This window comes from Pipistrellus hanaki, assembly GCF_964339955.1.
Source record: "Pipistrellus hanaki genome assembly, chromosome: 14".
In the NCBI taxonomy this organism is placed as follows: Eukaryota; Metazoa; Chordata; class Mammalia; order Chiroptera; family Vespertilionidae; genus Pipistrellus; species Pipistrellus hanaki.
In genome coordinates, this window is record NC_140516.1 from 12439195 (window position 1) to 12453928 (window position 14734).

General features: G+C 39.4%; 1 protein-coding gene across 1 annotated transcript in view; it reads right to left on the bottom strand.

Annotated features, from left to right (window-relative positions):
* The window catches only part of LRMDA (leucine rich melanocyte differentiation associated), a 971323-nt gene that overhangs the window by 192404 nt on the left and 764185 nt on the right, over nucleotides 1-14734 (bottom strand). The window contains exon 6 of the mRNA XM_084904895.1: nucleotides 11107-11191. Within this exon, the coding sequence (XP_084761021.1) occupies nucleotides 11107-11191 (85 nt within the window). The remainder of the gene's footprint in view (nucleotides 1-11106; nucleotides 11192-14734) is intronic.

The following is a 14734-nucleotide window of genomic DNA, read 5'->3' on the forward strand; positions in this document are numbered from 1 at the left end:
GACTATAGGATTCCTGAAGGCAGAGCCTGCAACTTCTTTTGCATCTCCCACAAGGAAACGTGGCTGGGTGACTGATTGAAGAAACAGAAACAGGCCCCTGGAATGATTGGAACCATATGGAATTCTGAGCAAGAGAACTAAAAAGTCAGAAAGCCCCAAACCAAACCCTTTATAAAGTACACACATCCCAACAAATCCAAGGTTATTGGAAAAGTAACAGCCCTCTCCCCCAAACAGCCCAACCAAAACTTTCATTCGAATGGATAAAGAAGCAAAGCAGTAAATATTAATGGCTGGGAGGGGAAGCTGAGGAGAGCAAGCTCAATGAGCAGGTGTCCCCCTCACTCAATCTTAATCCACTTGCAGCCAATAACGTCATCGCTTGGCCTTCTTGAGCTCACCGACAGGCCATTTTTCATGATTTTACCATTTCTGGCCCAATGCAAACTTTTTGATTAAATGTACCACATGATTCCAGATGTTTGTTTATTTGTTCCAAAAAAGGTTGTAAAATCTCTACATTAGGAAAAACCTGTGGCAGGGCTAACGCTTTCTACAAGAGGAAGTTGGAAACCCTGGGACTGAGAAGTTAATGCTGGGCAGAGCTCTCAGCAGAACAATCTAGACAAAAAGCATTGGCTTCACATACCTCTTCCTTCAGAAACCCAAGATGCAGGAATAAAGCACATCGGGCACTTATTAGTTTATAAAAGAATGTAGCTCATCTTGAGCCAAAGACTGGAAGGGAAAACATTTTTTGTGGCTGCTTTGCCTGCTTATTGTATGTTTATTGCTGTTGCCATGAGCTCCACTATATAAATCCCAGAAGTCTTCCATTTAGAGGACAAGATTATAACTTACACATGAGTAGTAGGGGAGAATCTTAAAGGGGGGCGAGTGCGAGAGAGGGGATATAGGCAGGGACCACAGCTTCTCCCCACACACCATGCCAGCTTCCTTGCAGCCTTCTGTTCTCAGGTGCTCTCTATTTAGGTCAGTCTTTTGCATTTGCTACAGAAAGTTGCTAGGTAGTGCAGGTAACTCCAGGTCTTCATCATCAAATGCTAGATTATTTAAAAATTAACAAAACTGATGCTAGACTCTACATTTTAGCTTCCAAAGCCAACCCCAGAAATACTTTGAAAAACATGGGGGCAAAAAGCATTGACTGACCATTTTCTCTGATGCCCAAGCCAAGGGGAACCTGCAGTCAGACCATCAGCAACCTGGAGCAGCCCCTCCCTAGTGGCCATGAGGTTTCCTTCACATCACCCCACCCTACTCCCCTGGCAGTGTCCTGGCCCCAGCTGCCTTCCCCATCTGTTACTCAGTTGTTTCCTTTGTTACAGACATGCTCTTTGAAAGCAATAGAGTCTCCAGTCACATAGCCTGGTGTCAAAGAATCAAAAGCTTCTAAAACTAGAACAAACTTCTTTCAATGTCATCCCACAGTGGCCTCTTAGAGTCCTGGATCTTCTTTTCAATCCCATGCATACTGCTTACAGATGAATAATCCCGTAGTACAGCTTTAAATCAAATCTAAGTGCTCCTGGTTGTTCAGTGATGGTTATAATGCAAACCTGCTCTACATGAGTGACCTTATTTCTGGCTTTTTAAAATTGGGCCCCTGCTTCCGTTCTTAGCTCATGCTTTTTCTTACCCATGTTCTTTGTATGGAGTGTCCTTTTGCCCCCCACTACCCCTTCCCTACCTGTTCTCAAAACCCAAAGCCAACAACTTTCACCAGGCCTGACTATTCTAGCCTTTGCTGGTTCCTATCTTTCCTAAACATCCATAGCACTTACACCAGCTTTTACAAGAAAGGCAACTCTTAATTATATCATACATAATACCTTGTCAGGTTAGCACTGCTTCGTTTTTGGTATCTCCTCAATCAAACTACAAATTCACGGAAGACAAATACTGTGTCCTCTGTTTCTGATTTCTCCACAAACCCTAACAAATACCGTATTTTTCAGACCATAAGACGCACTTTTTTCCCCCCAGAAGTGGGGGGAAAAAGTCCCTGCGTCTTATGGTCCAAATATAGCCTACACATATACTGTAAAAAAAAAAGTTTTTTTACTTGCCCGGCTCTGTGTGGTCTCTGTGTGCTTGCCCGGCTCTAAAATGGTTCTAAATGCTGCTGTTTACTTTACAGGGTTGATTACATGTGTTTATGACTGTGATGTTGGGTTTTAATGCACATAAAATATTTTAGGACACTATTTGTTTCAGAATCTTTTTTTCTTCATTTCCCTTCTCTAAAAACTGGTGCGTCTTATGGTCCGGTGCGTCTTATGGTCCGAAAAATACGGTACTTTGTACACCGTGGATACTGAATAAAGACCTGTTGGAGGAGACCTTGGTTGAAAGTGCTGAGGGCAATACTTATCCTTTCAGGAGTTATGTTTGACCAATGGAAGGGATGAAAAACGGCCCATGACTAAAACTTCAAGACATATAGAATCTTCAAATTTGTCAATTTCAAACCCTCCATTTTTTTTTTTAAGAGAGAGGGACATGTTGTTTTTTGTTATTTTGTTAATCCTCATTCAAGGATATTCTTTTTTTCCATTGATTTTTTTAGAGAGAGTGGAAGGGAGGATGAGAGAGAGAGAGAGAAACATTAATCGGTTGTCTCCTGCATGCTCCCAGACTGGGGCCGGAAATCAAACTTGCAGCCCAGGCACATACCTTTGACCAGGAATCAAACCTGAGATCCTCCAATGAACAGGCCAATGTTCTAACCACTGAACACACCAGCCAAGACAGAAGAATATGTTGTTGTTTTTACTAGTAGTACCATTTTTTTATATGCACTGTCAGAAGAAGGGTTATTCTTTTGACTGCTCATCCAACAGAAGTGAGGTGTGTTATGCAGTGGGGTACGGGGGGGGGGGGGTGATTCTAATTTTCTCTCCTTATTTAGCTTTTGAAAAGAAAGAGCCAAATTCCTAGCTCCTCTGTGTGCATGAGTGCACCACAGTTCAGCCCAAAGAGTAGAAATAAAGCAATTCCAGAGACTGCAAATGAAAGATCATCCTTGGAGAAAAAGGATAGGAAATGGACCCCTATGGATTTCAAATGCTTAAAGGCAGTTGCTTAAAGTTCCTGGCTAGAGTCCACGCCAGTCTTGGTAATAGTCTAACAGATTCATCCATCTTCAGATTCCACTTGGCTGGCTCTTCCATCACTGCCACCTTCCCAGACAGAGCACGCACATGCACATCTATCTATATATGTGCGGAAGTTTTAATCTACACCACTCTCCATTCCAATCCACCCAGCCTGCTTGGTACACAGTGAAGCTGTTGACCCTGCAAAGCAGTAGGGAGATGAATTTGATGACCCGGACTAGAGTTTTTAAACCATTTCAGCAAGGTCTAGAATCAAAGGAAAGTACAATTTATTCAGCACTTAGTAAAGTCCTTTCACTGTGGAGCAGAATGCACACACTGAAAATAGACTCCTGCTGCCACCCAGATAAAATAAACCTGTCAACCACTACTGTCAAATCACTAGTCACCTCGATTAAATAAAAGCAACTTCAGCATCTGAGAATTCCACCAAGATTATAAGCCCATAAAAGCATTATGAAGAAAACTAAAGTAATAGGTTCTGTTGATAATGTCATCAGAGGAAGGTATTTTACATAATTAGAAAATGCTAATAATAGCTCTGCTCAAGAAACCAATGCACTCACAACCACCACCACCCCCTCCACCCCTGCCAACACACACACACACACACACACACACACACACACACACACACACACACACATTTACATAGCAAAGCCATATCATGAAGTCTGAGAGAAGGTGTCACCAGAAAAGGACCGGCAGGTCTGCCCCAGGGTGGCCTAGAATGTGCGGGTTTTTGACTTTTTGTAGAAAAGATTTCACAACACAAGTCCAGGCAATTTTCAGAGTAACATTTATTAAAGCTGGGGACAGTGAGACAAAGGAAGGGCTTAGAACAGAAGAAGCAACATGGGAGAGCCTAGGTGTTGCTACTTTGGCTCTCTAGAAATGCTGTAAGAAAGAAATGAGCCACATGGGGCTGTGTAGACTCACTCAGAAGTCAAAGTCACAGTGGCAGAAGTGAGCCAAGATGGGGCTGCTGTTAGCTCACTGAAAAGTCAGAGAAAAGGAGGCCTTAGAGACATGTTCAGGGATTAGCTTGGAATGAACTGTGGCTGCCTGCTGCTCCTCTGGTTGCAAGTCTCATGGGGACACTTAGAGTTTAGGAGAAAGAGTAAAAGTACACTCCTGAGAAAATGAGGGACAGGGGCTTGTCCAAGGAGAACGTGCTGGCTAGCTTTATCTTGAGGGTTTTCATCTGTTTCCTAAATGCAAGAATTTTAGGGGTCTCAGAAGAGATCTCAGTGAAATACTCATCAGCTTTCCAGGTGTGTTCTTCAATATACTGATTCATCAAAATGAACATATAGAGGGGTTCAGGTCATTCTCTGGTCAGTTTCACCTTCAAAGAATGTCACCCAAGAGGGACCAGAACCAAGGCGGTCTGCCCCAGCATGAGCTGGAATGTGTACTCCATTTGCTCCTAAGTGTCCTTGGTTAGGGAAGGTAAGACATTGCAATATATTATCTGGCTGTAAATTGCTTGGCCAGTTTGTTCAACTGTCTCTCAGTTCCCCCCATTCCATTTGCCAAGGAATTTCCCGAGCTTCTTACTATCCTGCCTCAAAGGGAGCCACTGTTTGGCAGGACCCACAGATGAAATGTTTCTCCCATCAACAGAGAGGCCTCCCTTACCAATTGCCAGTATAATTATCTCCTTCCCTTCTCTCTCTACCTCTACCTCCATCTCCACCTCCACCTCCACCTCCACCTCCATCTCCATCTCTATTTCTATCTCTATCTCTCTCACTTTCTCTCACCCTCCCCACCCCACAACTTTCAATACACTTTGCATAGAAAAAGTTGAATCTGTCACGTTCCTATGAATCTTCAGTGCCTCAGTGATGTTTTTTGAGAAATCATCTGAAGGTTGGCTCCCTTGAAAGACTACAGTGAACACTTGAACAACCAAAGTCTGGACTGCACAGGTCAACTCATATAAGGATTTTTAAAAAATAAATACATATAGTACTGTAAATGTATTTTCTCCTTCTAAAAACATTGTCTTTTCTCTAGCTTACTTTATTGTAAGAATACAGTATATAACACATATAATATACAAAGTAGGTATTAATTGACTGTTTGTTACTTATAACATAAACAATAGGCAATTAGTAGTTAAATTTGGGGGAGTCAAAACTCATAAGCAGATTGTTTATTGTGCAGGGGGTCAGCACCATTAGTCCCTGTGTTGTTCAAGAGTCAACAGTAATCAAACTATTCCAGAAGATGGAGGCAACAAATAAGCAATGCTACCTCAGTCACAAGGTCTGAAGCCTACCTGGCAAAGGCACCCAAAGCCATCTATTGCTTATTCCACCTTTTTAATTGGTCACTGAGAACCAACAAGCAAAAAGGGAAAATACTTCTTGATGCTGAACTATTAAGATAACCTAAATAAATGCATCTATTTTCCTGGAGTTTTTACTATTATTTGGTGTAGATTTTGTTTATAACGATCAAACCAACTTAGCTTTCACATTTTCTGTGGGCTGACATGGCAGTATAAAAAGCTGACATGGAGTATAAAAAGTATAAAATGGTTTAAAGATTGGGTGAAAGAGACAGACTGCCTCCAAATCCTGTCAGCCTAAAACAAATTGTAATGAACAGTCTGGTTATCGAGCAGCCCCATCTTGAGCCCTCCCGAAGGTCTCCTGTTGTTGGCATGTAGTTTTCTTGGCCAACATCTCCCCCTGCCAACCATCATTGTCTACATGGCCACATCTTCACATGCATTCATTTAATTTTCTGCTTATTCATTTCACTTTGGCTTATTTAGATAGTTGGAGCAAAGCACTTTGTATTTATGGCTTCTGTGAAAACACATTTTACGGCATCACAGGCTAAAACTGTTTTAAAAATAAACATTAAAAAATGCTCGCAGTTTTAGTTTCTGTCTTTTTCTTCTTTTTTCGAATGGTTCACATTGAGCTGCTTCATGGAGATATACAGAAAAATCAATTGCTAGGCATAAAGTGCAATTCATATTAAGGAAACTGCAAACAATAACTAATTATGATAAGTTGCTATGTAAATCACTCTGTGACAGTACCAGCAATCAATTTCAAACACAAATAGACCAAGCCCCTCGCTCCAGAACAGGATAAGCACCTAACAACTGTGTCAATAAATAGACTGGCAAGATTGCCAAGGATGGATGGAGGCAGGATGGATATCATTTCCAAGCAAGTTTTCATAGCAGATTTCCTCTTGGTTTCTTACTTTCTTTCTTTTATACATTTAAGGTCCAGTTCTTGATACGACAAGTTAACTAATTACGGCCCATCTTTAAGATTGTATAACCATTGGGAACAATTTAATAATTTAGAGATTTTTTTTATTGGGCTTACAATTACTTGGCTACATATTTGTGCAAATACAATAGATAGGAATGGGACCTTCAACGTGATAAATGTTGGTCAAGTAGATTATGGTAGATGTGCCAGGTTGCCTATTTTAACTAGGTATTACCACTCCCTCTTCTAAGATCTCTTCTGCAACTCAGAAGAAAACTTGAAAACTACATTTCCCAGAATTCCCTTGGCACATGGTCCTAGGTTAGAATGGGGTCAAAGAGATATACTAGAGTAAGATTTGGAAATCCAGAGAGAAGGAAGGGCAGGGCAATATATAGATAGTTATAATGTCTGAAGCAGAATCCATGAGAATCACCCCCATTTTATGTAGATTAGAAATTCAGTTGGATATTTCTGGGGGTTCTGAGATCCCCAGAAACTTCAACAAGTTCTTAAGAAACATCTGAGTCTGAGACTCTAGGTGCTAGTTTTCCTGACTCAGTCCTTTCCTGATTGTGTAAGACTCCCATTCTGTACAGTAAAACCCTTCATAATTTGAATATATAGTGTGTCTTCTATTTTCCCTGTCTCCATTCAGACTGATTCCATAGCATTTTCCTCTCTGGTTTCTCACTTTCTCTGTGCCAGAACTGATAGATGTGTAATTTAAAAGAAGGGGAGGGGAGGGGCAATTATTTTGACAGAAATAAGCAATGCCCACTTCTTTGCAGCGTTAGCATAGGATATGGAAATCCACCAGCAGTGGACATTCCCAGGCTGTGCCCTCCGTGTACTTTCTCTCCTCTTCCCTCCAGCACAATGCCACAGTCAGTCCTGCATTCACTTCTTATGTCCTGTGTGAAGGACAAATGTCAGGAGTGGCCTGGAAATCAAGGACAGGGAGCTTCAATTTTTTCCCTTGCCTCTGTTACTGAATGACTCAGTCTCCTCTAGAAATTCTTGGGTCTTCCTCTGTTAAATGGGAATAATAATATTAAGGATTGTCTCAAGGATGATATGGTCTGTGCTCCAAATAGAAATGTCTTCCCCAAAAGACACAACAGTCTATATAAATGAAAATTCTACTTCTAAAAGCCACTAGACAGAGAGTGAAAATATGTCCCTTGCACATGGCATATTTAGAGACATTTCTCCAACAAACATTTCAACATTTTTCATAACATGGATACCCACATATAGTACATGGACTGCCAGTTGGTAGCAGCTGAGATCACTGACACAGCCCCATGTCCCTGCACTCTGAAGACATGCTCGGCTAGAGCAGAATTTTCACAGAGACTCAGATGGACCCTTCCAAAACCTTATCTATAGCACAACCTGCATCATATTGAGTGTTCAGGACCTTCTTTGAGAGCTTTTGTTCTAGTAAAACAGTTCTGTTGCTTCCATTTGTACTACTCCCTTTCTACTATCATAATACCAGAGTTTAAAAACTATGACATTAAGATAATTATCTACTCAAAAGCTATGCAATGTTGCTAAATGCTATCTGGCATTGATTCAATAAAATGGGCGCTTCTGTCCACAAAATCTGGGTTTCTGAGAGCAGCAGAGCTGTGGTCTGAGGTCCACAAGGCTGGCTATTCCCTTTCATAAAGACAGGTCCTCCCCCAAGGAATGATGGGTCTCTTTTGCTCAGATACAGTCAAGCTACCTTACAGAGGCATCTGAGTTACTGACTTTCTCCCAAGTGTCCATCACTTATCATTTACTGAACAAATATTTCCTGAACTCCTATTCAGTAGGACGCACTGCATATATTGTGGTGAGCAAACAGACACAATCTCCTCCACTCTTGCTAAGAGCTTAAAGCCTTTCTAAGAAGACAGTCCCTACAAAGGTAAACCCAACCTAATACACATGTGCAGGGTGGAATCAGAGAATCCTCCTTGGAGCTGTGATATTTAAGCTGATACCTTAAGAATGAATAGGAGTCAGTAATGTGAGAGGGAAGACAGGTTCAAATCGGTATGGCCCCTCAGGGAGCTTTCATTTATGAGAAGTTCAAGATGTACATTTACCTGACCTCTGTCAGACAAAGCAGAATAGAAACAACTGCACTAAGGAAGAGATAGAAATAAACATTATCAGTACCTCAAGAGGAGAAAAATAAAAATAGATAAGATCAGAAAAAAGTTTCATCCAGGAAGCAGAAAATACTGCACATCCCTGCTCTCCCTATGATGTGCGGATTCTCTGTAAGTTACAGATGGAAAAATAGAGTCCCCTATCTCCTGACCACTATCCTGGGCCCTAACTTTTCTTGCATTTGAATTTAGAGTCCTTAGGATATGAATCTTAGGCCCATTATACTCGACATTGGAAGTTACATAAAAGGACAAGTAAAGGGGAAATGACATGTATCAAAAAATAGCAATTTTCACATAAACTACTGCCCGATAGTTTGTGTACTTGTTGGTGCGGAATGAAAAGAGATTGAGAACTAGAGGAATCAAAAATTATTTGCAAATAGAACTTAAGGTTTTATGGACCATATTTCAGATCCATAGAGGATTTCACCTGGGAAAGAAATGACATAACCTGCCTTCACAATGTGAAAGTGGTTATCTGGGTAAATGTTTGTAAGCTGTTTCCATTTGGGTATTAATCAATGACACTCAAATAGCTTGCCAATTCATATGATCAGAAATTTAGAATAATTTCTTTAACTTAAATATTTTTTTTAAAGGTGACACTAAGTGATTTCATTCTGGGTGCCAAAATATATGGCTTTTCCCATTGGTCATTGTATGATTCCTGCCAAGCTGAAATATATCAGTCTGATCTTTCCCCTACATAGATCAATACAATAATTCGGCCTTACTGAGCTTCTTTGGCTCTCTCTTACTGGTTTCCTCATGTCCTGGCAATCATTTCATGATGCTTTCTTGCTTTTTCCACCATCTGAATAGTTAGCACTGACCAGGCACTATGTACAATAAATGTATAGATATGTTCTTCAGTAAAATCAAGACACTCATTGTTGGCTTCTTCTATTATAAATAACATTTTCCCATTAATGTTGGGCTCTGATGTCATCCAAGAACACCTATTTTCATTCTAACCACCTTAGGCATTTGTCCATATTTATTTTCTTATACCCCATCTCTTCAAGGTTCAAATTTATTACTTGACTGTTACAATGACAGAGGCTCTTTGTCTTAATCATGATTAATACTTATCTGATTGCATCCTCCTGTTGTAAAATCTCAATTTCATGGACATTATCAACTTTTACAAGGAGTCTGAGATTTCAGCTCCTATGCAGTGTATTCAACAGGCTATACACAGTAAAATCACCTTCGTCCAAAAAAGCAAATAAATAAACCCAGGACAATATGATGCTAAGGTCAATTTGTTATTCTTTCTAGATTAGGCATTACTATTATCCTAGGGGAATTTGAAAAATGTCTCTAAAGGGATTTGCTCAAAACCTTCATAAAGGCATTTAGTGAAGGAGACCAATTCATGCCTCTCAAAATATAACATGTTGGAATCAATTTATCCTACCTGACTTTCAGCAAAATTGATTTTTCACAAAATTGACATGCAATGAACTGTATCACACCTGAACCCTAATGGAACCAATGTGTACTTAAATGTAGGAAAGTTCTACTGTGCCCAGACATCAAAGATGCAACACAAGCCCAAGTCGCAGACCACAGGAACCTGGCATGACCTCTGAACCATTTTCTACAGAAATTCACCATTTGCCCAGAGCCCACATGTTCTTAGAGGACCAGCTCACCCCTTTCTGGGCATCTCTACAGCCTTTTTCCCTTCCCACTGACTCTGCAATGTAGCTGGGATGACAAAGCTGGACCATCCTCACTAAGTGACCACTGCATGGAGAAAGGGAATTTGCTTCTTGAGGGAAACAATTTTAAAGTATGCAATGCCCTCAATCTAGTCCTGCTCTTACTTACCCTGAGAAGGTGGGTTCACAATTAGGAAATGTGGCTGTAGTCATGACTGGGATAAAGTGAGGTAAACAGGTTACACTACAGGGCCTCATCCTGTCCTAACCGGTTCCAACAAATGGGATCACATAGTCCTTGGCCAGCTTGGGATAAGACATTTTTAAATTATATTCCGTACCGACTCTAGAGATGGCAATAGGAATTCAAGGCTTTGGAAAAACTGGCGAAGCCAAATTGTTTCCGGGATCAGAGAATTCAGAGAAAACTACAGACTGATTCTCTTCAATATTTCCAGGCAAATCGAAATTTCCTTTTAGCTGTCATATGCCGTTCATTTATTTTTAAGTTACAGATTTCAACCATTATATTCCTAAACAATGACACTTTTCCAAATATTAGTGAGCTTTCCAATTTCTCTTCATTCCTTTTGCTGAAGGTAATTATCTTAGTAATTTTTAAGTGCTATAAACACTTTAAAAAAATAAAAATTCACCAAATTATATTTTACAATGGATTTATTTGCCTTCCCAGTGGACTGCCACTAAATTCTGTTTAATATGAGTTCAAGTTGCTAGAGCTGACAGGTACGGTTTTCTCATCAAGGACTGAGAAGCACTGTGTTCTTGCTAAAGTACTGAGGCAGCAGTCACAGGCCCAGAGCTGTACACAGCCAGGTGCCCTTCCCTGTATCAAGCAGAGCAAGAAAAGCTGTGTTCCTACCTCGGTGACTGGTGAGTTCCCTGGAAGCAGAAGGCAGGGGTGTGTAGTGGCACTCCGGAGAGGCAGCAGCGCTGTCACTGGAGACCTGTGTGATAAAAGCAAATATCAAGGTGAAACAACACCAAACACTAAATACCTTCACTTAACAGACATGTCTTCTTAGGATCTGGGTTTGCAGAAAATAGTATTGACCGAGACTCTTCTTAGGAAGTAACCGTTGTCTGCATTGAGGTAAGATGCTGGTGAGTGTGGGGTAGACTGCAAAGCTTTGAAGAGCCTACAGGAGGAAGGGTTCTGAGAGAAAGGGGCTATTTGTTCATTGTGCTGAACTGAGTGAAAAGGGAGGAAAGAGAGATTGAAGGCAGGAAATGGTGCAGACTTAGTTTTCTGTCATGTGCCTTCTTCTAGTAATTCCCACAGATTAAATGCTCACTGTGAGTAGATTTCTATGGAAACCAGTGAAGAAGGGAAGAACTTGGTTGATTTACATGGGCCCAGTGGCCTGGATGAAGACTTAAGACTCCACAGTATGAGTGATCATGTGAAAGGATAGAAGCCATCACAGATGGTGCAATGGGGGTGCTGGCTGAATTTCACAATAGAAACCCAAAGGAAACTGGAATATAATGGTTATCAACAAAACTTTGCTATTCCAAGGCCTATAAAGATGAGGCGAAATATGTCTATGAAAATGCTTTTTATTGTACAAAAAATAGCTCTTTAACCATTAAATTCCATATATGGTGTGACCCAAGCTGGTGACTCTCTCTTTGCCTTACTCTACTTTCAAGAAGGGTAATGCAGGAAGGAAGGACCACAGCTGTGAATTCAGTTGTCACTCAGAACCAATGACCAGTGTCACACTCAGAGTGTGGCTTCTGACAGCAAAAGAAAGCATCACCCTTGCAACTCTCATTGAGACTTCCGAATCAAATGCTACTTTTTTTTTTTTAATATCTAAAAAGAAGAACATCTGCTAGGATCAAAATTCTAAGCTTACAACCTTTCGAAGCTTCATGAAAAAGTAAATGTCATTAATGCTACATTTTTCCTTCTGGAAGAGGAAATACATTCTATGGGATATATTTGCCCTGCTAGGAGCAGGCCTTTTCTCCAAAGAGATTATCTACATTATAGGAATCAAAACTAAGTAGGAGATTAGGCCTACTTGCTAGAAAAACCCTTTAAACCCCCTTTCTGACCTTTGAGATATTTGATTAAGCAGCTTTCAGTGGAGACTCGTATAAAGAGTTCTGAATGGTGCAAAATCAGAAGCTCTGTCCCTAAGGTGGAGACAGATTTCAAGTAGAATTACTTCTCTCCAGCTTCAAGGGAAATACATGGTGTTTAACCTTGATGCAAGGGTATGGGGTTCAGAAAGATAAAAAGTTCAGTCACCAAGAAAAATGTTTTAAAAAGTAGATAAGACTTGCTAGGTACTACATCATTAGACACTGAGGATGCTGCTATGATATAAAAGGGGTCAGAAATATGATTACAATTCAAATACTGGAGTCACCATGTGTTTTCCCATTTGCATTCAAGGTATCCTGTAACCCCTCTGTGATAAATGAGACACGAGGACAATGTTCTGAAAATGACCTCTATTCCAATGCTTGAGGCAGGACATGTGGGCTGGGTTAAGGAGGCTGTCTTTCCACAGATCTACCACACTTCCTTTCTAAGAGGCCAGGGCATCTTTCTCTGCCAATGTTTCTGCTCCACCTCATCGCTAAAAAAGCCTAAAATTCCAATCTGAATCTTAGGTTGCTATATTGTGATGTTTCTTAGTACTTTTAATCTCAATTTGGGCTGTTGACAATTTAATGACAGCTTTTCCTAAAACTGCTGGAAGAAACTACCTTTCAGCAAGTATCTCTGACTGGGCAAAACATTAAGAGTTTTGTAACCAAGGATAAAATAACTATTTAGTTTTATTTCCAATTGTAGTCAAAGCAAAAATTGTGCGGCTTGAGTTCTGTCTTGCAGTCATCAGTCTATGCCTAGCATTTAATTACTTTTCTGCTCAGTGTCCATTTATAAACTCAAGCCATGGAAAAGAATCCAGGAAAGAACACTTTTGCCAATTCTGACTTTTGGTGGGACTTCCATGACTGGATGTTTAAGAAAACTATCACCAATCAAGATTCTAAGTACCATGCCTTTGATTTGGCTTTTATTAGAATGGAGCCTAGGTAATCTCCTCATAATGATATTCACACGTGGTCTCTGAATGTTATGCTTAGAAGCATGATTCAGAAGAACACAATTATCACATAAAAGAAGTGGACAAAACTAATTCTATGCTATCTATCCAAGAATAAAGAACTCTTCTTAAAACTGAAGCAATATAACCATAGTATAATAATGATGAGATAATAGAAACAGAGGTGGGGAAATTTAAATAATGTCATTTTCTTTTAACCTGGATTCAAAAGATATGCTTAAATTGAGAACAGAGAAATTTGGGTAAACCTGAGTCTTCATAACTACAAATACTAGTACTCTCCAATCTTTGAGTCCTTGCCCAATTTCCTACCTACCTATGGTAAGAATTATACTTTTACATTTTACTTTTTAAATCACTCCTGGTAAAAAATATTTACAAAACCTACAATAAAATATTAGTATCCAGAATGCACATGCCCCTTATTAAATTACAATAGAAAACTGGACAAAGGAAATGTCAGGTCATTACAAGAAGGGAAAACCTGAATGGTCAATAGATAAAAGAGAAGATGGCCAAATTTACTAGGATTTAAGGGGATAAAAATTAAAACAACAAGACAATCTTTCTTCACCCATATCAGTGCAAACTTTTAAGTCTCTCAAGTGCTACAGATAATGAAAGGAATCAGAAATTCCATCTTTTCATTCCTTGCCAGCAGGAATGTTTATTGGTTCAAATACTTTGGAGAGTAATTTAGCAATATGCATAAAATTGAAAACTGGGACAGCAATTCCATCTAAAATATACACTATGAAAAATTTCACTCAGGTCTGTAAGGTGGAACATAAATAATGCAGCATTATTTATAACAGGACAAATTGGAAATAATTCAAGCATCTGAATGAGGAAATGAGGAAAATGAATAAGTAAAATGTTATATATCCATATGCTGGAATAATATTTAGTATTTAAGAGCAATAAACCTGATTTATCCATCTCAATTTGAGGAGGTCTGAAAATTTAATACAGAGTGAAAGGCAAGTTGCAAAATGATAAATGTAGTATAATATTATTTATGCAAATATATAGTTCTTTGATCTCATGAGTAACTGTACACATTGAAAATTATAAAAGTTTTACATTAAATTCATGAAAATAATTGCCTCTGCCAGTGGTCAGAGTTATAGGATTAGAGCTAATGCAATGAGGGGAACTTCTCTTTTCTATATAAGGTTTATTTATTTTTATTTAGAGATAACTTGAAACAAATATGTTAAAATATTAGAAAATTATCAAATTTTTAAAACTTGTCTATATTTTTAAAATTTCTCAAAAGTAAACGCAAACATTGAAAAAGAACAAGACTCCTCTCTGATCCATACAATCTTATATTGATATGAACCCATAATTAGAGGAAATTTTCTCCAACAATTTTCAATACTTTCACAACATGGATTA